Source organism: Apteryx mantelli, chromosome Z, assembly GCF_036417845.1.
Source record: "Apteryx mantelli isolate bAptMan1 chromosome Z, bAptMan1.hap1, whole genome shotgun sequence".
In the NCBI taxonomy this organism is placed as follows: domain Eukaryota; kingdom Metazoa; phylum Chordata; class Aves; order Apterygiformes; family Apterygidae; genus Apteryx; species Apteryx mantelli.
In genome coordinates this window covers 26189284-26216543 of record NC_090020.1, presented here as the reverse complement: position 1 = coordinate 26216543, position 27260 = coordinate 26189284, and the positions used below count along the sequence as shown (strand labels likewise).

At 40.0% G+C, this 27260-nt stretch overlaps 1 protein-coding gene across 1 annotated transcript in view; it reads left to right on the top strand.

The window, feature by feature from the left end:
• The window catches only part of TRPM3 (transient receptor potential cation channel subfamily M member 3), a 280268-nt gene that overhangs the window by 231616 nt on the left and 21392 nt on the right, over nucleotides 1–27260 (top strand). Inside the window, exons 15-22 of the mRNA XM_067316547.1 lie at nucleotides 1400–1429; nucleotides 2574–2863; nucleotides 3716–3944; nucleotides 6546–6713; nucleotides 7655–7780; nucleotides 15092–15232; nucleotides 20227–20355; nucleotides 22477–22728. Coding sequence (XP_067172648.1) covers nucleotides 1400–1429; nucleotides 2574–2863; nucleotides 3716–3944; nucleotides 6546–6713; nucleotides 7655–7780; nucleotides 15092–15232; nucleotides 20227–20355; nucleotides 22477–22728 — 1365 coding nt within the window. The remainder of the gene's footprint in view (nucleotides 1–1399; nucleotides 1430–2573; nucleotides 2864–3715; nucleotides 3945–6545; nucleotides 6714–7654; nucleotides 7781–15091; nucleotides 15233–20226; nucleotides 20356–22476; nucleotides 22729–27260) is intronic.

The following is a 27260-nucleotide window of genomic DNA, read 5'->3' as shown; positions in this document are numbered from 1 at the left end:
ACTGTACCCATTGGCAGTGAGGAAATGAGTTACAATAGTTTCTTAGATGGTTCGAGGCTGGGGGCAAAAATCCACAGGCACACACTGTTTTGTCTGCTGATTCATTTCCATCACGTACTTAGCAGCTATTTCAATATACTGCAAGTCAGCCCCTGACACAAGCTGCAATTTTGTAGAGTTTGATGTAAAAATTTTTAGGTGGGGCTGTTCTGCTGCCTTGGTAAGACCAAGATATAAAACAGTCTCTTCTGGCTTTAAAATCTGTAGTTGGGAGTATCCATAGTTTCCAAAGACTAGAGCCTTTTGATCTGTCCCAATAATACTGTAGGACACTCAAGACAGATTTGAAAAAAAACTGTGTTTTGATAGAAGCACTTCCTTGCTCAGGACTCATCTTCTTGACTGTCATCTGAAGATATCAGGGCAAGGAAACCCATAACTCAAAATTAGCTTTATTGGCTTGATGTGTCTCCCATTGAGTCAGTGGGCCCATGGCAAAAATACTGTTCTGTATTTTTGAGGTTTTCTTGTCTGACAGGTTACACTACCATGAATCCAAAGTAAAATTACTATCCTTCTGAAACATAAAAGATATTTATTGTCATCCATAATGCAACTGACCCAATCCAGCTCAAAGCAAAATCTGATCATGTTTCCAGTCAGGTTTGTAGCAGTGGTTCCTTCTTTGCCTATTTTTATGTCACAATGTCGTTTCATGTCTCGGTTCAGATTTTAGCAACACACACTATCGAATATTGTTGTAAGTGACCGTAAAGAACAACAGCTCAGTAAAACATTTACAGCCAAACACCTGAAATGGGTTTGTTTCTTTCCCAATACTTTCTCTGGTATTACATTTCACTTCTGAGAGGAAGGGTAGTAATTTTCTGTGCTGGAAGAGACTTCCTTCCCTTAGCCACTCTGTTAAGGAAAGTGTGCAAGCCGAGACTTCGCAGACCCTGGGCCAGGCAAGCAGAGCAGCTTCATAGCTGTCAGTAAAAGTGTGCCAGGGAAATACTCAAAATATTGATGCACTCCAGATAAACTCACTCATGCCAGTGTCTCTTACCAGTGATTCCTATCTCCAATCCACTAAACAGCCTTGAACCATCTGTAATTTGTGCCTGAATCCAAACATACATCTTCTGTTGTTTGTTTTGTTGAAATAGGTTGGAACTCAATGTTGACTTCAATTTATATTATATATTTACATAATAATATCATAATTTAATAATATAATTAATAATTTGATAATATAATTATTGCATAATATTTTGAGTGTGTGTGTACATATATATGTATATGTATATATATACACACACAGAATATATATACATATAGTTGTAATTTTTGATCATGTTTCTAGAGAAATAACATTTTTCCTAACTTTTTTGTACAGCCAAAAGCCCTGAAACTGTTGGGAATGGAGGTAAGTGACCTGCGATAAACCCTAATATCCTCTCCTTTTTTAACAAATATATGTATTAGCAACATAATGTTTACAATAATGTAGGCACCAACAGTTGTTCTCAAGTTTTGAATGAGAAAAAAGTGCCACAAAAAGTGTATTTTTGATCCAGATAACTTGTTTATGCAAAGGCCAAATTACGAAATGTTTCTTAATATAACTCCAGCAGAGAGGTAAAAGAAAAGAAGGGTTTTCCTCCTTTCTGCATCGGATTTCTTTTGTTGAAGATTAAACAAAATATTTCAGTCTATCAGTCCAAGCAGTATTTCAGTCAAATATCCATAAAGCTTAAAAAGATTTCAGAGAAATGAAGCATTTGTAGAACTGGTAGCATGATGCAGAAATCTTTACATGGTCCAAATTTCCATCTGTTTTGTTGACACTTTTGGCTACCCTGATGCTTCAAAGAGATAGTGTTGTTTGTTTGCTTGTTTTATACCATAACTTTCATTTTGCTACCCCCAGATGCAGCACAGACTAGGTCAGCTAATCTGATAAAAGCAGTAGGCTAAAATGAGGCATGAAAGAAAAAAAAACAAGGCAGTCTAGCAAGAGAAACAACATGAAGCTGGAGGAAGAAGGGATAAACATGGGATAGAAAGTAAGAATGGGAGTGAAGAAAGGAGATTCCTACTCTACTGAGAGGATAAAGGGAGAAAACGTAAAGCATAAATAGGGAAGAAATGTCCAGTAGACTGGAACATCCCCTGGATACACCTTCTCTAGGTGGAAAGAGGTGGATGTGTCCCAACAGACTCTATAATTAGAGCAAATTCTTAGCTTTATTTTAGTGGCGGCTTTTCCAAAATTGTTCTGGACATTGTGTGATTGTGCTTCACATTATTAGGGAGAAGGAGCAATTTAGAGTGACCGTCCAAAGCTCTTTTTCCCTGTATTTAGAAATGTGGGTACTGACTTATTAATTCATTTGCATGGAACAATATTTTTTTGCTATTTTATTGTGTGAAATATTTTATCCAAAAGATCTGAAGGGGCTGGCCTGCAGGGAAAATATTTGATGTCTCAGGTATTGACTCCAGTACCGTGTGTGAATTGAATAAGCCCCTTCATTGGGAAAAAAAAACTTTCTCTACAATTCTCACAGGATGATGTCCCTTTGAGGCGAGGGAGGAAAACAACCAAGAAAAGAGAAGAAGAAGTTGATATTGATTTGGATGACCCTGAGATCAACCATTTCCCCTTCCCATTTCATGAGCTGATGGTGTGGGCTGTGCTGATGAAGCGTCAGAAGATGGCCCTCTTCTTCTGGCAGCATGGGGAGGAGGCTATGGCTAAAGCACTGGTGGCCTGTAAACTCTGCAAAGCCATGGCCCATGAAGCATCAGAAAATGACATGGTGGACGACATATCCCAAGAGCTGAACCGTAATTCCAGGTGGATTTTCTTTCATGCATACTCTCTTGGGTAGGAAAAAAAAAAAAAGAGGAGCCTGCTGAACCTCCCAAAAGTTTGCTTTTCTGTGCCTTGCTTTCACTTCTAAATTGTAGGGGAAATACAGTCCCTTCAGAGAAAGTCTAAATGGCTTTTAAGCAATCTGTCTACCAGAGAAGCAGTGTTGCTAGCAGTATAACTTCTGAAATGAGAAGATGTCAAGAAGGCAATGAAATATCTATACTGCCTATATGTTCTTCATGAGGCCTCAAGAGTCAGGCTGCAACCTTTTCTGTGCCTTTTTCAAGTCGCTGTATTTATCCCAAGCAAAACGCTTGTTGAAAACCTTATGAAGATGATATTCAGGCAGAAGCAGTAATTAACAAAGAGCTCATGTTTAGGTGAGCAATCTGTGAGACTAGATTTCATAATTATCTTTTCTGATATTAAAAATCTGAGACATAAAAAATGATGAGAATTTTAAAAAGGATATCAAACACTCCTCTTTCCAGGGTACTTGACCGTAAAACCATGAGCAAGCAGTGGAAAAGCGATCCACGAAGCTGCAGACAACCAGTGGGTTTCAACCAGAAAATGTCAGGGAGGTGGGCAGGCAGGTGGGAGCAGACATCTGGTAGGTGTGGGTGCTCAGCACTTCTAAGTTAGGCCACTTATTTATGTGCCTACCATTAGCCACTAACATTTGAAAACGTGGGTTTCCATGTGTGTAGTCACCATCACGACTTGTGTGAGGGCAGGCAATGCACCCCTTGCAGAGGCTGTTGGTTACGGAGATTTCTCTTTGCGGCAGGCCGCTCGGGCTGACGCAAATGAACAAATGTCCCCCCATTGCAGGGACTTTGGCCAGTTGGCGGTGGAGCTGCTGGACCAGTCGTACAAGCAGGACGAGCAACTGGCGATGAAACTGCTGACCTACGAGCTGAAGAACTGGAGCAATGCCACTTGCCTGCAGCTCGCAGTGGCAGCCAAGCACAGAGATTTCATTGCTCACACTTGCAGCCAGATGCTGCTCACGGACATGTGGATGGGTCGTCTCCGGATGCGCAAAAATTCTGGTCTAAAGGTCAGCACTATTTTAAAATAAAATTAACAGTAGAGCAGTTCTAATAGATGGTGACAGGGCTCACAATAAATTAGAAACAACCAGCTCTATTAACCGTGTTTCGGCTGCTTATTTATAATGGCGTTAACTGGAGTATTCCTTCCTGTGTTCAGCTTTTCAGCAGGGAGAATACCATAAACCCAAGTTCAAAGCACATTACTTAGATTTTCTCAAAGCCACCGCCAGCATCAGTGAGAGTTATCAGAGTAGGAATTGCACCAGCAGGTTTGTATGTCACCCTGCCTGGATACCTGAGGGGTTAGCCAAGGTTTCTAAAGATAAATAAAGAAAAAGTGTGTGTAAGTGAATTAACTGCAAGTGCAAGGTGCTGATCTGATGACCTTGGGGAGCAATTCCCCAGAACAGGCCAAAGTGAGCCGTACAAATTTTCTTGCAAGGCCCTGCCGATCTTCCTGATGACTGATCTGAAGGGACTGCCCAAGGGGATCTAGGGAATAATTCTATTTCCAAAGCCATTTAAGCTTTACCTCCACCAGCAAAACTGCTAACAGAGCAAGGTGGATTCTGTGAGGTAAGTTTCTGTCCAAAAAAAAACTGGGCTGGCATCTTTCACATTCACCGAAGTACTCACTAGTCAGTACAAAACCAGGAATTGCCTCTTTCTCTCAGCTGATAGGGAAATATTTTCACAGAGGAGGATTCTCTGTCCTGCATTAGCTTTGTGTGTGTGAGAAGCGATATTTGCTCCGGCTGTTTTGCTGCGTGAAATGATGTTTGGTAATGGTGAGAATGATTATGACTAAATGTATCATTATCATACTGGATCTAATCTAGTAACAATGATGAATGAGGATAAGTGACTGATAAGATTCTCATTATCCTCCTGCAGGGGCTGCATTTAAATACTGTGCTGCTTACAGATAGAAATAGCAATGTCATCTGACATCCACCACGTCATCTTTACTACCTGTTTTTCTGAATCACATCACAGGCCCTTTGCCCCTCGTGAGGGTTTGGTCCCTTGCTCACCGCTTGTCTTTGCAGATATTCCACCTGGGTAGATCTGGCCCAGTGCAGCAACTCATTTCCCACTGTATGCTTTCTTCTTTACAGTTTCCATCTCTTAAGACATAAAATAGAACCTCTTTTCACAGTGATTAATCAAAGGTAACAAACTCTTTTTGCCCCTCAGCTTCTTGTAACAGAAGGGCCTCAAAAGCATACCTCACTCAGTTTATAGTCTGTGTTTTACTCACTGATGCTCATTAGCAGGCCTCGTATAAAGGCAAAGCAAGCTACAATCTATGCAAGCAAGAGGCAGGGTGTCAAAGAAATAAATTTGCAAGCATGAGTCATGAATTATTTCCCATGAACAATTTTCTGCAGTTGAAACTGGCAAATGGCAAGAAGGCTGAATCTAATTCTCTTAACGTCTCACCAGGGATCTATAGCACTAATGCGAGGGGCAGAGACAATTGTTAATTCTGCCTGTCTTTAAAAACAGCCTTTCTGGGAAACCAGGTAACACCCTCTGCTTTAACACATCCTTGTCCAATGGTATCCTCTTCCCATGAGCGCAGGAAGAGTCAAGGCCACTTAGTGCTCAGCTGGTCTGAGGCTGGATGCAGGGTTCACATGTTCTAACTTCTCCTAATTACTGTAATTTGGATGATTTCAGCAACACACATGCAGCCTGCCAGTATGATGAGCACAAGCAGTCTCCCTCTTCTGACATGCCAACAGCCTAACTGTCTGGTTTCACTGTCTTTTAGGGAAAGATGTATAATAAAATTGTTTTCCCCGAGAACTTGGGGGGAAAAAAATCTGTTGTGTTTGCCAGTTACAGACAGGCCGCTTCTTTTTATGTTGTTATGATATGTCCTTAGTTATACTATGGATTTGACCTCAAGCATTGTGCATTGCACATATCAGCACAAGGTAAATTTAATGATTTCTGCAATCCCTCTGCACAAGAGAGGGAATGCAGAAAGCAAGGAGCTGGCATAAATATGAACATTACATGGCTGCCAGGTTACTGAAGCAAAATCTAAGGAGACTGCATAGCTAAGCATGTCAGTGTTCGCTATTGCTGGCTTTGTCTCTTCTCAGACCCAGGCATGCTTATGCCTTGACCTGTATTACCTGGGTATATTAAGTTATATATTAAGTTATATTAAATTAATGCTTCTTGTGTGTCATTTACACTGACGTTGTCTATTATGTACGTTGCAGAAATCTGCAGGTTCAAGGTCTGAATGCATCCATGGTCCCATCTGCCATTGAGTCTATGTAATGTTTTGTAAATGTATTCTAGTGGGTAACAATATGCATCTGACAAGCAAACAGATAAAATATTCAGGAGAGTCAATTAGCCACAGCACTCATAGCAATGCTAATGGAAATTGCATGCTTTGTTTCATCACAGAGCTCTGAAAGCATTACCCCAAGTGACAAATAGTATATTGCCATAGAAACTCACATGCACAAGTATATTTCTTTTCCCAAATGTCCTGAGGGAGTTGTTCCATTTGATACTAAGCAACCACCATGATTGTAATCTGTTTACTGTGATGATTATTATTATCATTATTATTGCTTTAGGTAATTCTAGGAATTCTACTTCCTCCTTCAATCCTCAGCTTGGAGTTCAAGAACAAAGATGACATGCCTTACATGTCTCAAGCCAGCGAGATCCATCTTCAGGAGAAGGAACCAGAGGAACCAGAAAAAACAGTGAAAGAAAAAGAGGAGGAGGACATGGAACTCACCGTAAGAACTGACAATAAATTATCAGCTTCAGTGCTGGCAGTTTGCTATTCCCACCTCTGTGGGTGTTGCAGGCTATCTGATGGCTAATTTTAGCATCTGAACAGGATAATAGTCTCAACAGCCCCCTCTGTTTGGTGGGACTTAAACTGTGTATGTCAGCATCATTGTGTCTTCATGTTGCAGCAGGATTTGATGATGCTGAAGCATCCCGTTGTGATATAACATCCTCATATTTTGATTCAGTTCGATGCTTCATTGTCCGAAATAAATTGAAGAGATTTCAGAATTGAAAGCACTCAGCCGTGACAGATGACTGGGCACCACTGGTAGAAATGATGTTCACTAAGTCTTCCTTGGGATGGAGATGCCCAGAGAGTGATGAAAGCTAGAGATTTTCTTTTTTCTCTCAGTTCACTTCATTAGAGTGCAAGTTAGTGTGCAATTAGGGAAGAAAAATGATGAAAACATTCTTCAAAATTCCTTGTGGATTTGTAGTCAGCGCCTCTCACATATATGTACAGGCAATTTTTAATCCACTGAAGACATAAGCAAGTAGCTAGACAGCTCAGCCCTTGCTAAGAGCTTCCATAGCTCAGTAGAACTATGCAAGGAAGGGCTTGTCTGCAGTAGTAACATAGCCTTAGATGAATAATTTACACCACAGAGAGAATCAAACAGCTAACTCTCTGAAAATTATGCAAGTCACCTACTTCCAGTCTGCTGTTCTCAGACTTGTTGGACACTTTCTAATTCAGGCTAATATTGTAATAGTTAACAATCCTGCCTTAGCTTAGTTCAGTTCAGTTTGGTTCTGACTGTGTCTTTGAAAGGCTTGAAACTCATACCCAGTTCTTTTAGATCAGGACAGAGGAGTAGAAATAAGAGGGTTTTTTCCTGGTTAAATAAAAAAAAAAAAGAAAAAAACAGACTATTTCCCACAGGCAAACAGCAGGAGCTGCCCCCAGGACCCTGTCTGCAGGCAGGCAGAAGGACCTGCCTACGGGACCCAATATGCAGGCAAGCGGAAGGAGCAGCCCACAAGACCCACCTACAGGACCCGTTTGCAGGCAAGAACCTGGCTGTTGGGAAAGACCTGAAGCCAGAATAGCAGCAATGGGCTGTTCTCCGCCCATGAGCTGCTAACGGTGATTTACTATCCCTGGCTTCTGATCGGCTCATGAAGTGCCTATTCAAATCAAATAAGCACTTTGCAAGCCGCCTTTTTCTTGGCAATGGGTAGAAATTTGGGGAAGAAGTCACTTCCATCTCTCTGCAATTATCCCAGCTCCTGGTTTCTTGTCTACAATACTGTGTTTCCTTTTTACCTTCTGACTCCCGATGCAAGGAAGTGATGTGCTGAACTGTACACGCTTTTCCAGACAAGTCTCAGACCTTCCCTTCCTTCTCCTTTCAGTGTGCTGACAGTCCTGTTGCTCTTTCCTGTCGTTGACTCTGCCCAGCTACTCCCCCAAATTTGATGCATCACTCCAGTGAATTTTCAGACAGATACAGCCTTTTCTATAGAAGTGAGAATTGTTTCCATGGAGTCCAGCAATTTTAGAAACAAAATCTTGGGCCCCCTACTACTGACTTAATATTTTGCCTATACGATCTGTAGTGAGTTTTAGGACTTTAGGACTGTTATATGGCTTCTTCTGTCCAGCTTTAGAGCGATGGCAGCAATGCCCGTCAGTGGTGCAGAGAATGATTTGCTAGCAAAGAGACCTTTGCATATATGTCTGTGGTTAGATATCAGATACAGTTATATCTTGTCCCCTTCAGGCACAGTGTCAGGGAGAATGGTCCTGCCTGACATATTTTAAATAAAAAAAAAAAATTTTTTTAGATTGAAGTTTGGGGTGGTTTTCCTTCTGGCCTTAGTCAAATGTCCTGGCATAAGTCAGATCTGGCCTCTTCTCCATGGACAAGAAAATCCCTGAGCGACTGTTCAGGAAGCACCTTTGTGAAGCTTCACTTTAGTCACACTTATATTAAGGGGACATTATTCATGGTTTATTAAGATTAATAAATAATTATGAGGGGATTTCACAAACATTTAATCAAATTTTCAACTCTAGTTCAACAGATCAGTCATTGCCCCTAATCATAGCATTCATAACACCTGCTGCTGAAGCATTTATAATAAAATCTGTTTGGATAACTGATTTTTTTGGTTCAGTGATGAACTTTTTTCTTAACTAGTTTTATTTTTATTCAAAATCAAATGGATATTATTCTCCATATTTTTCCTTTCAAAATAAATGAATAGGTTTTTTTAATATACATTTACTGTAGTTTTATTTTTTTTTTAGATATTTGGTGCACAATTGTTTAAAATATTTCCCAAAATTTCCCCTGGTTTGGGTTTCTGAGGGTTTTTTGACCTAAAGCTTAAACAAAAAAAAAGGTGAACTTAAAAAGCATTTTGGTCTGCCCAAAAGTCCACTTCTGGCCAATAAACTATTCATCCAAATGATTTCACCTAGTTCTATTCCTAATCATTCCCAATGAATACTACTCAAGTCTGTGTATTCCTGCAGTATTATGTCCATATGCATTTTTATAAAAGTACCCCTGACATAAAAGGATCACATTTAGACAAGCTCAGTTGATTGATTTCTTTTGAATGTCCCCTCTGCTGTTAAACCCAGGTGACTGCCTGATGGAGAGATTTCGCCAGTGCTTAATGGTGGAACAAGAGAGTCAGTTTGCTCTTCTGGACTGCGCTTGTGCACAGTGGATGAACTACAGGGCCACAGTGATTTTTATATTCTTTCACACCTAATTTGCACACAATAATGTGATCACAGAATACAGCAACAGTGAAATAAGTCCCCACATAGGTGCATCTGTATGCAAATATATGTTTATTTTGTGCCATGCTCCTCTCAAAGGAGGACTGGTGAATGTTGGGATATACTATATAAACATGAAGTGTTTATTCACTGTAAACTATTTGTTACTCACACCTGCTTTTAAATTATGACAGGTATATGAGAGTGCTGGGCACACATTTCTTTAACACTTTGACGCTAGGCAACAGACTTGCCTTCTGCAGCATATTCACAAAAACAAGCTAGAGTACCACTCCCATCATTGCCTCAGCACCAGGCAGTTTAATACAATTTCTGCATGGACCTGCCAGTCATTAATCCTTAGTAGTAGACCAAGAGGAGTAAAAGGACTCTAAAATCTAAAGGCCAAGGACCTTTTGTATTTGTACAATGTCTTGACCAGGACATTAGTTTAGTGACTGATTTGGGGGTTAGTCAAAAAAACCGATGGTCTAGCCTCATACAAAGATAATGCTGATTCTGGAAGCTGTATCTGGAACTGTCCCCATCCTTATTCAGTGCCGTATAGTTAGGACATCAGAGTTCCTCAGTAAATTATCTTATTTCAGAATACAGAATAACCCAATAAAGCCTTTTAGAGGGCGTTTTATTTGTTGTTTTGGTTGTTTTGTTCTAATTCCTTATATCAAATAAGAAGTTTGGGCTTTCATAGACAACACGAAAAGTCTGAGTTAGGACATTTCAGCAACAGCAAAGCTGGTTAGTGTTGGCCTTTGGGATGATACGTATCTCATTCATGTTGTGTATGCTTAGCCTTTTCTCTTTAGTAAAAGTAGCTAAATATTAAATCAGGAAAAATGCAGTTCTTAAGTTGGGAAACTTTGAACATCGGGACTTGTGCAAGGTCACTGGGTGCTGGTGGGGGACTACAGGCAACCTGTGCTAAAGCAAAAATTTTATTTCGTCTGCAAGAAGGAAAGCTGTCTATAAGAAAGACTCTGTTCTCCCACAACCCTGAGACCTGTTTTCCGTGGTGGGGTTACCTGAGAGATCTGGCTGCACATTAACGGTAGCATCTGAAAGAGCTGAGGACAGAAACCCGCCACACAGGACATGGCTGGTGGTCGCCAAGTTGGCACTCGTACCTCTTTGTCCCAGGACAGGGACCGAAGCAAGAGCAAACTTTTGCCCCTCTATGTGACCCAACTAAAGCAAGGTACAACAGCCAGGCCCAATTACAGTCTATGCAATAGGGACAGAAAATTTTTCTTTTTTCTAAAAAGACTATTTGGTTATACATCATCCCATGCGACCTCCATCATGAGCATGTCAGCATCATCAGTACCACATCAGTTATGGCTTAGTGGGACAAATACATGAACCATCCTATCTAGAACTGCCACAGTGGTTTCCATTTACAGCCAAATTAAAATTATGATGAACTTTAAATGGCCATTTCTTATTTTTTATTTTATGCCATGCTGCATGTACTTACTTTCACACATGGGAATATAAGCATATGAGGATACTTTTAACAGGCTTGAAGGCATTTTGGCATTGTTTTGAAGACCATTTTGCTATGGGCACCACTGGTCCAAGGATCTGGAGTTTCTCCATCTCTGTCTTGCCCACATCTCACCAACCTCCATCAGGGAGGAGTGCACTCACAGCACTCTTACATTTGCACAAGGCACCAACACAACAGCTAGGCACCCCTTCATACCTTCTAAAAAACTATAGTTTGAGACTTTTTAGGGACTTGCAAGGTGCTAGGCCAGTGCTGGCCCTCTCCATAATGAGGAATTTCCTCCATTTCTCCAAGCTCTTTGGAAATGTCTTGCACAGCTGCTAAGCAACCACTTTGGCACTCTCCGCTTCTTTCACAGTGTTCAGCAGTCTGGAGGACTGAGCTCCTAAGGCTGCAGCTAGTGTTTCAGATGTGTTCTCTATATTCAGCTTAAAGAACTGCTGAGCATGTGCAAAATCCTATTTTATATGCTTATAATTCAAAGGCATTAAACATATTTCCCTACCAGTAGTTCAAGGCAAAGAACTGTACCCTGAAACAACTATCATGGAGGCATCACTTCCATATGTGCTGTAGGATACAATGGGGTATGCAGATATCCACCCAGCTATGTACAGTTTCCTCACCAGTTCTGTGTAAATACTAGGAAAGTCTGTAAGTAGCACATACATTTCACTAAAGATAAAATTTGAAGAGCCTATGATCATATTATCAGGATTCAAATTCCCATTATTCAATTATAAATAGATAAATATATCATAGGATCTCATGCCGCTCTCTAAAGAATATATTTCAATTCAGAAGTACACTCCCCAGAAGTGTCCTGGTTCTCTATCAATAAACAGTCCTCAATTAAATAAAGCAAAATGCGTGGGGAAAAAAAAACTCTGAAATTTTGATTAGTAAATCTCCATGTAAAAGGAATGCACTCATCAGCCAGCCCCTCAGGCTAAAATGATGCAGTTGTACTGTACTTCACATGTTGCACTGCTGTCAGGCTTACCTTGCATGACTCATAGTGAATCATGGACAGAATTGTGTATTAGAGAAAGAGATGCCGCCTACACTCAGTGTTGTGAGTTATTCTCACCCTATTGCTTCTCCCTTCAAATGCAAACACATTTATTCACATTCAGCACTGCAGCTATTCTGTTAATCCAGGGACTTACGTTTTTTCCTTATTTCCATTATTTCCATATATTTCTAATGGGGAGGCTTTTCAGATGGTTTGTACTGTGATGTAATTAACATTTGGGGACATTAGGTCAAATCTAATCCCCAGCCATCACAGAGCAATTCCCCATCTGTAGCATGGGGGAAGGGAAAGGTTAGTATTGTACGGTACATAGTTATTTCAGAAATAATTATAACATGACAAAATTACAGCACTATTTATCAACAAGAAATCAACAACAAGCAGGAAATCAGCATCCATGAACTAAAACATAAATCCAGGTACTGAAAGAGCATTATGCTAAAAACACCCCAGCTCACTGATTTCAGGGACAGCTGAGGGTCTCTCAGAAATGGGAAATTTATAAAATTGTGAAGGATTTAAACTCTCATAAATAATCCCCTTCAATGAAGTACTGTGCTGCTTATTTGTTAAAGCTGCCAGCATTCGTTTTTATCTTTCCTGCAAAATTCTTGAGCACAAGAGGACAGCAGAGACAAAGCCTCATGAAAAGCTAAGGGAAACTCTGTAGCACCAGATGGCAGCTTTCCCTAAAACAAAGTCGGGAGGTAGAGAGAAGCAAAGAAATGAGTAATTTCTTAAGCCAGAAATTTTTCAAAGCATTCAGATCATAATCCATTTTTTTCCCGAATAGCCAGTCCTTGATCTATATGTGGGAATGAGTTTGGTTTTGTAGTCTTCAGGTAATGATATGCAGGGTTCTGTGAAGGCTGCATAGTCTCTGTTACTATAATTATATTCAGTAGGTCTCACGTTCTTGCAGACTATCTGCTTATCTAATGAGAACCCTTCAACCATCTCCTCCACTCAGAAGCGACTTCCTTTTTTTTTCTTATGAAACCCTTTCCAGATTTTAAGAGGTTTTATTCTGAATGAGAATCAGAATGGGGGCATCTTTTTTTTTTTTTTTACATACATTGTTTTATATATGTATGGTAAAGAACTTAGAAATCTGAACAGGCATTAAAAGGTAAAACAAATAGATAGCTTCATCAAAGTAGTCTGCAGTTCTAAGAGGATATCAGCAAGTGCCATACTTGTGTCCTTGGTCTTTGCTCCACTTTGGTAAAAATATGAAAGGCAGCTTCTGTGCATAGTCAAATTCAAGAATATAAGGGACTACATGGAAAGTAATAACACCAGAGAAAAAAATAAATTTGTAAATTAAATGCAATAGAAATATTAGACAGCAGGTATCTAGGATCATATATGTAAGTAATGTTACAAATATCTAGATTGACTGAAGGAAAAAAATGTGGTCACCAGTTTATTATTAAAATATAATATTTTACATGATAAAAAACCTGCATGATTAGTAAATCTCCATGTAAAAGGAATGCACACACGGCTTCGCATGAGGCCCAGAAAAAAGAAGAAAAGGAAAGACTGTGATTCTTACTTTTAAATACGTGGGAATTGCTTGGCCTTTGTGGTCATAAATCATCTCCTTTTCCTGCAAGGAACTAGAACCAGATCAAATAGCTCACTTGACGCTAATAGTGAAGTGTGTGCAGAACATCCTGTTGAATCAGAGAACACAGAGACAGATAAAAGAGGGGCCTCTGCGTTGAAAGACAGCATGTCTGGCAGCTCATTGTTCTCTTTAACAGTTGTCTCAGTGGCTTCGTTTTCCACGTTTTTAAATTGTGGTTGAGAACAATAGTATCTTCAAGAATGTTGAAAGTTTGCTTCAGTTAATATAAAAGTACTAAAGTGCTTTGATCTACTTGCATAAAAACAGTATAGAAACATTTCAATAAAAGCATGATGGTGCAGTCCCTGCATACCTATATAGGGCAATTATATCTCAATTTTTGCAGTTGCTTTTACGTACAGGTGTACTACAAGCTATATGCGTTGCCACAAACTAAATAGTAAGAATTTGCTCAGGACATATAACCTAAAATGCACTATTAGTCTACTATTCACAAAAGAGTTTTTTAAAAGAGAACATTTATTAGATTAGTAAGTCTTCTAAATATAAAGGGACACCTTAATTTTAGTATTTGTTTAGTCAGTCCTGCCACTTCTAGCTGAAGTTGAGCATGAAGTTAAGAGTAAACATAATATTATCTTCTTTTGCCTGTTAGTTGTACACTTACTACTAAGGACTTTTTAAGTATGTGTTTCTAGAGCTCTGGGTAGCTCTTCGGGGAGCCTGAATTGCAGTAGTAGCAGTGAAATCAAGTCAGCCACAGACAAAGCATAAGCACTCTGCAGCTTCCTTACAGAAGAAGCTACAATCACTGCAGAAGAAAGTTTGAGATCCAAGGCCTTAATCCTGCAGTGAACTGTACTGCTCCATCCTCTACATCCATATGACATTCACTGTGGGATCATCGCCTAAGGTGGATCCAGTGATCAACACAAAAACTGTCACTAGCTTCATTGCTTCCAGTTCAGCAACCATCAACCCATCTTTCCCCCTGCCGTTCTCTTTCAGTGTCAACCTTATGATCTTTCCTTTGTAACACTATATTCAAAACTTCTCTGTTTTCTGTGTGTATGTTTGTTGTGTTTAAGTATACAATAAAAAGCTACTGCTGGGAGAAAATAAATCAGCACAGCAAAAAGGGGGAATGTTCTCTGCATCTTATTTTTTGTCCATCAGTCAAGGATTACCTTGGTGTTGACAGTTCCTGATAAAGCATCACTTTTTCAATTTACAAGGTACTAAACAGTAGCTTCTTACATAAAAGATAATCTGAGGACAAAGCATTTTACACCTAGCTATGGTCATCTGTTTTTTCTAAAGTTCAAGAAATCAGAGAACTTTTGAATGGTTTCCTTTTGAAATTTCAAAAAATAACTTTATTCATCTTTCACAATGAAAGAAACACAAAAATGTCCTTTCTTGTAGGCAATGCTGGGACGAGGGAATGGAGAGTCATCAAGAAAGAAAGAGGAAGAGGAAGTTCAGAGCAGGCACAGACTGATCCCTGTTGGAAGAAAGATCTATGAGTTCTACAATGCTCCCATTGTTAAATTTTGGTTTTACACAGTAAGATATCTTTCCTGTTATGTTACTACTGAGGGACAAGTACTGGGATAGGATCAAGGCCATCTTGTGTATCTGCATACACTGGAGCACTTCTCCATAAATATTTTCATAAACATCATTTGTGGAGGTCAGCTGGCACTTGCAGACCTGTCTAAGAGTTTTAAATACTACTGCTTCATGCTGGAAATTAATGGTTAAAATATGAACCACTGTGTATGTTTTTCTTCAGCTACAGCAGTAGGTAGTAGTTTGCTGTCCGCAAGTCCTCCCATGGAATTCACTGCTAAGCCCAGCGGGAGGCTGGTCTGAATCAGGATATCAAATTGGACAATAACAGATGAAAATAAGAAACAGATAAAGCACATTTTTTCCTGGAACATTTTTGTTTTGTTCTGTTCAGCTAATCTGCAGAGTGTCTCTCAGACAAAGTGTTTGTGTAACTCTTGTTAAAAAACAAAGATACGAGTAGCAGACAACATGGACTTTTCAGGGACAAATTATGTCAAGACAGTCTAATTTTCTGCATTATAAGAAAAAGACCTTGCAGATGGGGCAGAAAGCAACTGTTGTCTTATATTTTGACTTAGGCAAGACCGTGTCAAAAACTTTACTAGGCATTTTCACTGATAAATTAATAACTGCTATATTAAGCAGTTATTATGTGGATACAAAACTTTTTGGCAATTGGTCCTCAAGAGCAGTTATTAATTATTCACTATCAAGCTGGAAACAGGTATTAGGAAGGGTTGCACTAGGGTCTTTCCTACATCAGGTACTAGCTAATATTTTCATTCACAACTTGGAGGATGGAATAGAGACTGGTTATTAAATTTGCAAATGACATTAGAATGTAGAAGGATGGGATGAAAATGTAAAATGAACACAGAAAGTAATATTTTCTATCTGTTTGGCACTAGTAAAACCTTGGCTGGAATATTATACCCCAGCTTCTACATCATGTGACAAATGTTGACTGGTTTGAAAGACCCAAAAGAGAATAAGAAAAATGTTTCTAGAGGTCTATAAAACATGACTTATGGGGAAATATTTAAAGACGTGAGGCTATTTTCTCTGGAAAAATGAACTCTGAAGAAAGGATTTAATAGTCTTCAAATATGCATATGTAGCTGCAAAGAGGAACAAAATGGAATATTCTCCAAATCCTTGATGATCAAGACAAAAAGAAATGAATTAAACTGCAGCAAGGCAGTTCTAGGCTGGATGTTAGGTAACAGTTGCTAACAGGATAGCTCTGAGAAATACTGCCATAAATTGTGTAAGGAGATGGTAGTTTTTCAATTATTAGTGATTTCTAGATCTATCTTATCAAAATATATGTCCAGTATGGTACAGTATAATTGATCCTGCTTTGGCACTGTTGAATTGCCCAGATGATTTCTTGTCATCCTTCCCAGCTATATTTTCTATCATTCTGCTCAATGCAAAGCAGCCCAACTTCAGCAATCACAAAGAATGTACTTCTCTCCCTCCTTCTGTAGATGACTTCTTAATGAAAAAACTGCCTTCTGAGATGTGGACAATACATCTACAGACAGCAGGAACAACCCGCATCAACAGAGACTAAATTGTGGTGGACAGCTTATGCTAGCAAATAGCTCCAGTTTGGCAGTTTGGAATTACTACTTGCTGAACTAGCCAATACACGTTAATCAGGCTGATGAGTTTAGAAACTGCTCATCAGCAGTCTAGTATCATTATCATTTGCAAAATGTATTATACATAACCAGAAAAGTCTTTCCATTATAAGCAGAAAGAAGTATCCTGGCTCTGCCTGTTAGTTCAATTCTGAAATGGGAGAGAGAGATCAATACTGCATTTCCATTTAGACCTCTTTCTACAATTTTATGTCCTAAGGCAGGTCTCAATCAAGGTCACTTATTAAATTTGGATCTTGACTACACTGAGCTTCAAGAGCAAATTAAGGTGGATCCTGGCTGCAGTGGTTGGCCAGTTGGATATATTGAGGAACTCCTGGAGAAAAAAGGGAAAGCAACTTTTAGATGAGCGTTAAAATTGCACAGTCTATCTCAGTTTTCAAAAGCTCGCAGATGGAAGCACTAAGCATAGCTGTCGAAAGAAATCCCCCAAATTTTACACTCCACAGTCTGCAATGCAAGAAATGTGTCCATGACTATTGTACAACAATTAAAACCACTATATCCTCTTATCTGCTATTATTCTGTATCCACCTTCACTCTTAAAATACAGAAGAGTGGGCTAAATGCAGGAATGTTTGAGTAAGTAATATTTTGGCTCAGCAGAGGAGTCAAAATAAACAGCCTTTTCTCATCAACAAAACTTTCTCCTTTCACTCTGGACATCCATTAGTTTCAAAAACTATTTACTTTGTTTTGTCTTGTGGCTGTTACATGGAGGTCCATGACTCGAAGGTCTCATCTCCAGACTGCCAGTGAAGAGTGTGGCCTTCCCCTTTTAACTACTAACTTTTGGTTGAAGTGCTAGCCTCAGTACAAGACATAAGGTGTAAGAGGCCACATTTCTACTTCCTCCCCTGGGGAGAACCTATGGAGGGAACTGAACCCTGTTAAGAGCCATCTTCTAAGCATCACAGTGGCTTTGCCATAAGTTTTTCATTTTGGGACCACTTCACTTTATGATCATTTAATTACAGTGGGCAGTGAGGAGAGGGAAAGTAGTCTTGCTGTTGAAGCACTCTCCTACTGGTACAATTTCCAGGCTTGCCCCTTGCCTTAATGAGTGTTTAACTATTTTGTACAGGGTGGGACAGCAGCCATGGGGGGGCAGGGAGTAACCCAGCCTAGCAGGTCTTCCTGTGCTTAGTTTCTTCGGGTGCTGCCTTCAAGCACAGGAAGAGCAGCCCCTAGCTCTCTGCCAAGCCACACAAAAGCGTAAAAGAAGAGCATTCAGCTACTTGTGTAGTACTTTTGAAGAAGCTTGTGTACCAGCACTGGCAGCTGCACTGAGGTTTGACAGTGGTGTGGGAGCAGGACACGCTCCTGGGAGGGCAGTGTCACAGGCTCAAGGAGGGAAAGAGAGGGTGTCACCAGTGGCCTGGAGGGCTCGTCTCTCGGACAAAAGGAGCACAGCTGCAGCATCATTCAATTCTTAAATCAAGATGCAATCTTTTTTTGCCAGGTGAAAATTTTCAGTAATTTTCAGTAAATCTGGGCTGACAAAATCTCAGAAGAAAATTAAGAAAAAGTAAAGGCCCCTAGTTACACTAAGAGTCTTACGGTTTCTATTATTTTAATGTCCCTATTCTTTTGCCACACTAACCACAGAAGTTCAGTAAATGTTTATGACTCAAAATAAATCAGTAAGATTTGTTACTAATTAGTTTTTAATGAGATCTAATAAACACATACCAAGAGGGACATGAGGTGACATTGTCACTTGCCTTTTGCAGTATGGTAGAAGGTGCTCCTTCAGCTGGGGAGGTGTGTATCCAACCAGGGTTTCGGCTGACTCAAGTGATGCCCTAGATGCTGATATAAGTCAGTATTGCTTCCTGTTTCCTTCAGGAGTGTTGGAAGACCAAGAGAGCTCTAGACCTGGGCATTGCAATCCATTGTCATGCACAAACCAAAAGACAAATGAGATAATTTCCTCCTCCTTTTTAAGTAGACAAGAAGCAGTGATTCAACTGGGTGTCTTATCTGTGCTGATAGTTATGGGCAATTTAAAGAATTCTCTTGAGTATCTTTCAAACCAGCAACTGAAAGGAAAGCCAGAATCCTGTGGCTTTTACACAGTGCAGAAATATTTTTTCTAGCATATAGAACAAGACTATAAATCCTGTTCTGTGAGGTGCTGAACACTGAAAAAATCCTATTCAAAACTCCTAAGACCCTCTACAATCGCAACATCTTGAGTCTGATACTGAGTAAACAAATAGGTGTAAGTAAAATGCATAAGAGAAAAACTTCTGTTTGAAATATAGATGTATTCAAATATAAATGTATTCAAAAAGCTTTCTCCAGCAGTGAAGGTTATGATCAGAATACCTGTGCACAGGATTGAATGGTATTTTTTCTGATCTGAATTTGCTTAAGATGCATTTTCTTGTAGAACTGCTGTTGAAAGGTGAAGCAATCACAGATGCCAGCTACCACAAAGCCCAGCCAAAGGCACTCACTCTTGCTACAGGCCACAGGCCATGGTGGCACCAGGGCTTCTCTGAATTTGCAAATTTGCTGATGCACTTTGCCTTTTTTTTTTCTTTGGATTGACCAGTTGATTAGATTGGGCATGTAGAAAGAAAGGAAAAAGAAATGAAAAACATAATCCACACTCTTCAGTATGTCAAAGATTAGGGCAGAAGGCAGATATATTGGAAAAGGAGAAGCAAAATGGTTGTACTTAAAAATCTGCAGAAAACAGAAGATGAGAAGCTATGGCTACTTGCAGCAGTAAGATCAGTAGGAATAGCAGTGTTTAGGGAAGGAGTCATGATATAGGTTAAGTCAATACTACGCTGGGTAGGGAGATTGTTAACAACACCTAGGACTTTCTAGGCTTCAGACAAGGATTGTGCAAAAAAGGCACGGAAAGTCAGAGTGAGCCCAGGTTAGATGAACAAGGGTTAAAAGCAAGGAGGGGAAGTGTTAGAGGAGTAAAGGGTGTTAGTAGTGGGCTAGGGAGAAATATGCACATAGGTGACTTAATTAGTTAGTGTGGGTAGTTGGCATCGAGGAGTCAGAGTTCCCACCACTGTAGGATGATCCGGGGGGGGGGGGGGGGCGGCATTAATACATGTTTGTTGGGGAGGCAGATATAGGTGGGGGAGAGGAGATTAAGGTGTTTATTTTGCAGATTCCACTCTGTATGTGATTTAATGTGAGCTTTTTCAGAGAACCCAGAGCACTGTCTGATTGTTCTTCTGTCTGTTTAATTCCAGTTACACTGGAATTAAGAATATCAAACCACGCCTGAGAAACTGCCTGAGCTGCATAAATGTAGTGACTATTGATATTATTTTTGTTTCTTTACAGCTGGCATATATAGGGTACTTGATGCTGTTCAATTATATAGTGTTAGTGAAGATGGATCGCTGGCCATCTACACAGGAATGGATTGTCATCTCGTACATTTTCACACTGGGAATAGAGAAGATGAGAGAGGTAAAATCAAGCCAACCAGGAGAGAGTGAAAAAAGGAAATAAATGCTTTTTTCATTTTAATATCTGGTTTTATTATTTTTCTCCAGGTATTCTTTGATGGATGGGCTTATCATAAAATTGCTTTTTTTGCAAAAAAGCGGATGGGTTGTTAAAAACACAGAGTTAAAGATTCTATCTTCCTCCATTTTAAAACCAAGAATCTCTCTCTTTCCTCCTCTGCATAAAAACCTCTCTCCCATGGAATTTCTCTTTTCAGATTTCCACATGATGCAAATTTAATAGCATTCATAAGTTTATGGTGGTCTTCTAACATCTCTTAAAGCTTTGCCATATTCCTTGAAGTGTGGCCAGGGAACTGAAGTACATTTTAGGGAGAGGGAAAGGAGAAAGGGTATATGGAATGGTGATGGGATGCAGGCCAAAAATGCCATGTTTAATTCCTCCTCCCACAAACAGAGTTCCTTCAAAGTTTACAGCTGTTCTGTCTGTCCCAACTATGCCAAACAATGCTTTAAATAAAAACAGGCCTAACTGTGGGGAAATTTAGATCCATACTGAGTATTGCAGCACATTTCTAATAGGTTTTCCCCCTTTTTATCTTGAAATTTCTTGCTAATTACGTCAAGTAGTCCCAGGCATCTCCCTGTTTTTTGTTCCACACGCTAAAGCCTGTCGAACAGAGACTATTTAAGGTGGCACCCAGTCTGAATGCAGCACGGAGCTGTTCTGCCGTCCCCTGCCCCTTGCGGTCTCTCCCGCTCCCAGCTGTGCCCTTTTCACTTGGCCAAATACGTGTTTATTCCACAATGACACCAGAGGCCAAATTCCGCCCCGATGTGAGCGAATGTGGCTCCTGCTGGCCTCAGCTGAAGCAGCACATGTGTACCCCTGGGCTGAATTTGTTGCCATCTACGTATGTATTCCCCGCAGCAAATGTGCTTTTAAATGCTTTTGAGGGCTAGAGCAGAAATGATCTTGAAGCAGCCGATTAGACTTCAAAGATAGGTGTCAAACGCTGTGTGATAAACTCTACATTATAAATAAAAGGAGCAGAGGTACTGAGAGAGAGAAAGGCACTAATTGCATGGCCTATTTCACTAACTGAAAGGAGAAGGGAGATCGGGATGGGAGCCACACGAGGGCTCTGCAGCACTGACGGAGACTAAGTGCCGCTGGCTCGGTAGGTGGGAGACTGCTGACAGGAGTCGCGTGTATGCCATTTTTATCTGATCACTCACCCCAAATTGTCCTTTCCACAAAAGTTTATCAAGAACACTTGTGGGGATGGATTTCTAAGCGGATGCTGGAGATTGTTCATAGAAGATGAGCCTAAAATTCATTCTGAGAATGAATTATAAGAAAATTGTAAGAATTGCACTCGTCTTTTTAAGGAACTGTATGAGTCTGCTCGAACGCTCTCAAGCTAAATATAGAAAACTAAAAACAAATAGCTTGTTAACTAACTAAAAGCTAGGAATTATTCATAGAAATCACTTGAGGAATAGTTTCAACAGTAATTCAGGAAAACAATCAGCTCTCCCAAATGATCTTGCAAATAGAATGATGATAAATTCATAAGGTAAGATTAATTATATTTATGAATTGTCTTCCCAGCTGTGGAACTGAATTTCCAAAAGCAGGCCCAAGCAGTAGCTGGTCTTTTCTGGATTAAATGCTAAATCAGGGTCTTTATGGTCATTAAATATTTCTTGGCACTTTGATACACATTTTAAAACACTTTATAGCTTATTTAAATGTGAATTCCCTAATTAAATATCTTCCCATCTTTCTCCTTCTATTCCAAAATTATAAGCAGAGTCAGACAATTTGGAAAACAAAAAGAAATTACTGCATTCTTCTAATTTCACAAGGATTTCAGAGTGAGCGAGAGAGTTTTCTTTTCCTTTTTTTTAAGAATCTTGCACATAGATACAGAATAAGATGGCTGAAATGGAAGATTTCTCGAGAAAATCAGAGGGTACATAAAGTATTTATATGACAGGAGTCTGTCATCAGCTTTGCTTTTGGTCTGTATGGTATATATCTGTTTACTGTAGATTTACTTCAGGCTTAAATTAAGACAGCTCTGCTCTTATTCTCTAAATGTCCTATGTCCTTCAGATATTGATGTCGGAACCTGGGAAACTGTTACAGAAAGTAAAAGTTTGGCTCCAGGAGTACTGGAATGTCACTGATCTCATAGCAATTCTCCTGTTCTCCGTTGGGATGGTGCTCCGTCTGCAAGATCTGCCTCTCCGGAGCGACGGCCGAGTGATATATTGTGTTAACATCATCTACTGGTATATACGGTTGTTAGACATCTTCGGAGTAAACAAGTATTTGGGACCATATGTTATGATGATTGGGAAAATGGTAAGAGAAGCTGGTGTATTCCTTCTACGTTTTGTCAGCATGTTCTTGACTCCATATCTTCGGTTTGGCCAGTGAAATCACTGTAGATTTATCCATATTTTCTTACAGATTAGCATTTTCATATAATCTAGAAATCAGTGCCCTACTGAACCAAATCCTCTGCATAGTCCCTCAGTGATGGGGATTAGAATAGCCCTCTCGTGTTACACTTCTTGTCCTCCTCCAAGATCTCTCTTTAACAGCAAAACTGTCCTACACCTCTGGGCCTTATTTGCAGTAAATACAGAGGGCGATAACTCTTGACTAGTTGCAAAGAGGGAGGTCTGTTTAGATAACAAAAAGTGCTCAGTACCTTGAGATCCTCAAAGAAAGCACACTGTAACAGGGATGGAATGTTCAAAACCATAACAGTCATGGTTAAAACTGTGACCTTTCTATATTTTGCCTGATGGCCACATTTCTTTCAATGCCTTTGTCCAACAGCATCCTTGTGAGGTTGGAAACCCATTTGCATATGTGCAGCCTCTGTCCCTTGGTCACATTACATGAACATAATATGGCAGGGATGTAAACAGCTTACATAGAAGTAAATGCATACCAAAAGGTCTGAGAGGTATTTGCTACCAAATGTACAATTCTGAGCTTCTTAGCTTTTTCTCTTTACAGTTCAGGAGAAGTGTTGCATTAAGGCACCATTTTGCTTATAGGAGCTAAATAAAATGGCTGAGTTTACAGAGGTGCATGCATGTGTCCCCGGCATTTGAGTACCAGCTAGTCTCTTACCTGCACATGTACTTAATTCACATGTTCACGTTTTATATACAGCTATCCAGCCTTCATTGTATAAATCATGGCTACATGCATTCTGAGCTTTAAGATTTATTTTTAAAAATCAAGATGAAATTACCTATGAGGCTGGTGTTCAGTAAGAACAAGCAAACTGAATACTAAACTTTCCAAATACAAACATTATTGTTGTCTGATTTATATGTGGACAATAATCAGTAAGGCCAAATAGCTTCTACAGTGTTGTTTGGCTTGCCATGGTCCATAAAGTAAAAACCCAGCCACTCCCCTTCCTCACAGTTATAGGAAAAGAGAATATACGTGGACTAGGATCCCTCCCTGATGTTATGTTAGTCACAACAAGCCCAGTGATTCTAAGCAGGTAATGTTAAATCTATCTAATTGAAATGCAAAATCCAGGACCCCCCTACCCAATAGTGTGACTTCCCCCTTCAGCATGTGAGCTTTCAACTCCAAGATCTTGGCTGAGAATGACAAAGATAGGACAGTTTACCTAAAAACAAAAAGACATAGGGGGAAAGCACGAAAGAAAGGAATTAAATGTTAAGGGGTTAAATGTTTATTTCCTGCAAACAGGATTTTGATGTCTTCCTTCAAGGAAACCAGTAAGATGTTGATGGGAGGGATTTTTGCAGAGCTCCAGAGTATAGCAGAGAAAATACTCAAAAATTCTTGCTGTAGGTTACTGGAAAAGGACGGCAGGACAAGGGGAAGGACCAAAGACCAAAGAGAAACTACTGCATTATCATCTATTCCTTCGCTGTCCCACCTGGGCCGTGTCCCTCCATCAGGGGAGCGGGGTTGCCACTCAGGCTTATGCAATCCAAAGTCTAAAAAAACTTTTTGAAAAAACAGCTACCTTCTGCTATGTTTTTCACAGATGCAGTGGACAAAAAGCTGTGAGGCCAACAAAGGCAGTCTGAAAACCAACAATATACAAATAATGAGTAATGAAATAATGAAAACCAATAACAAAGAAATTGGCCATGAATAAACAAAGTTCTAGTTGTCAGTGTCATGGAGGACTGATAGGAGCCCAGCTTCAGCAGTAGTATAAACTGTCATATATATTTCTCTTGGGGTCAACACAGAAAGGAAATGGTTGAAAGCAACAAATATAATTTCCATCACTTTGGCGTCCTCACACATGTACGATGAATTAAGCCTCACTCCACTTCTGTATTCTGTGGAAAACAAATGCAGGAAAATCACTAGCCTCTGTGGGCTTGGCACCCACTCAGAGGGGTTGAATTTAGCTACCAGAGTACTCTGAAGGTGTGGGCATCTGTTAAAGGAGGGAAGTTGTTTTATTTTATGCCTTCCTGTTATTTGATTCTCATACCTCATCCAACTTTCCAAGCACTCAGCAACTCTGACACATCCATTTTGCCCACACATGGAATGCCCAACGGGTGTGAGTTACGTAAATTTGCCTCTCACACCTGTTTTCTGGCCAGTTTATCCCCATGTGTAACGGCCACCCCATTTATATCGGTGCATGATCATGCACAGGCTTCCCTGGGAGTTGCACCTGCTTGCTCCAGGCTGCAGTGGGCTCCCCTGCATATTTTTGTTTAAATCACATTCTCCTTTAGCTCCTTGGGATCTCTCCTTTTGCTTCTGTGGTCTTACAAGTACCATACAGCGCAGTGGAGGGGATAGAGCTGACTGCACATATTTCTACAGAGTAAACCCATCATAACTCCTGGGTTCTTCAACAGGCCATGTTTAACGCAATCCATAGCATTAGCTTTTATACAGAGCTTTTACAAGTTTTAGACTCAGGAGGAAAAAGATGAATCTCTCCAGCCTTCCAATGTTATGGGTCTCTCGCTTCAGCTGCGTCTATGTTGCATCCAACAACATTGCTGTAATAATGAGTGTTACCTTTAGGCCCTGTGAGCAAATATTCTTGTGAAATGAAAGGAGGGGCAGGAATGGGCTTGTGAGGTTTAAAGGCAATAGGCTAAAGCAAAGGTGAAGAGATGAGGAGTAAGAAGCAGAATGGCTGAGTTTACTATTATCGGCTAATTTCAGTACCACACTGTGCTTATCATAACGTGCTTTCTGATCTCTGCACAATGGTAGAATTTGGGAATTCACCTTTCCATTTGGGAATGGAATGAAATCCCTGTGGCACATCAAGAAGGTCAAAAGTGTATCAGCTCCCCTCCTATGCACAAATGTCTACATGTTCTTAGTTTCCCTGCAATCCAAAAGGAGCAATGGAGCCAACTAGTTTAGAAAACTGCACTAAGACATCCTTGCTTTACCACTTTTTTACATAGGTAACTGAAGAGTTCTTTGGAATGACTGAAATGATCGTAACTTTGTTAAAATAGAGATTGTAATTTGGTCCTGCAGGCAAAAGGACCTGATAAACTGCCCATTAAAGTCAGTGGAAAGGCACTCATCTCTTTGACCAGATTTCAGCCAAGCAACTGAGGTTTTAGAAAGACAGCAAACTGAAGGAGTGAAAAGCTAATATACTGCTTGAATAGAGGACAACACTGAAATTTTTATTTCTTCCAACATGAGTTCAAACCTGTGTGATTCCTGATTAAAAATACTGGAAGCTTTTAAGAAATTATCTTAAATTACCATGAAATGCTTATTATGTTTATTGGCTTGCATGAAATTTATTTATATTGTATTATATTGCATTATAACATATTATATATTTCTATCTGAAATCAAAGTTTTGTCGGAGGAGGAAAGAGGATACGGGTTTCATCTATAAGTTTCTTCTCTAAAAGCAGTAAGAACTAGAGTGCAGTTATGCAGATTCCCCATTTCAGGATGCTCTCTGAGGCATAGTGATCTGGATTTCCTCTTCAGTCAGGTTTTCTCAAGAGATTAATACCCTGAATAACATAGGAATGTTCATGATTTACTTGTCCATTTTTAATGCTTTATGACATGTATTTTCTTCTCCCATCTCCCAAGGGTTTTTTTCTTTCTTTCCTGCATTTTTGATGTACCGCAAGATTTTCATTTTCCCCTGCTTTTTTTCACCTATCCCCAGTTCCTTCTTTCCTGCTCCTCAGGACTCTCCCATCAGGGCCCTGCCCTGCAGGTCTCTTTCTCTTACAGCCTCTCTCCCAGTAAGTGTGAGAACATCCTTTTTCTGTTTGCTCCTCTGTGCCCCTCTCTTTTCTCCAGCAAATAGTGTCCCAGTGTTATTTTGACCTCACATCTCTCTGCTCATGCTTTGAGGCTGAAGAACCCCAGAAGCGATGGCATATCCACCTGCTGCACATGGGGCACGGGCAGCCCTGCTCCAGAGCTGCAGCACATAGCCTGTGGAGCTATATGGTCCTCACTTCAGGGGCACATTGGTCATACGCCTGCCCAGCCCACCCCTTACACTGAATGTGGCTGAGCCAGAAAATGCAGAGAAAAGAAATCTGTAAAGATTAAAATTCAAAACATTTTAGAGGTACTCTTGGGCTGAGTACTGGCCAGAGACATAAGTTACTTCTCTAGCTGAGCAAAAGTATAACTAAAGGCCATATTAAATAAAATATTTAGTGTGATCTTACAAGAGACCTTACAGGACTACCATTTTTTTCACAGTCATTTTGGGTTATAAAGCATCTGTGCTAGACCCATTTGATGTCCAAGGTTTCTCCTTTGCTCTGCTGTCTTGAGGGTCTCACTCACACTGCTAGCACAGCTCCTGTTCTTATCTTCAGCCTCTATTCAGTACCTCCTAGGACTGCTGC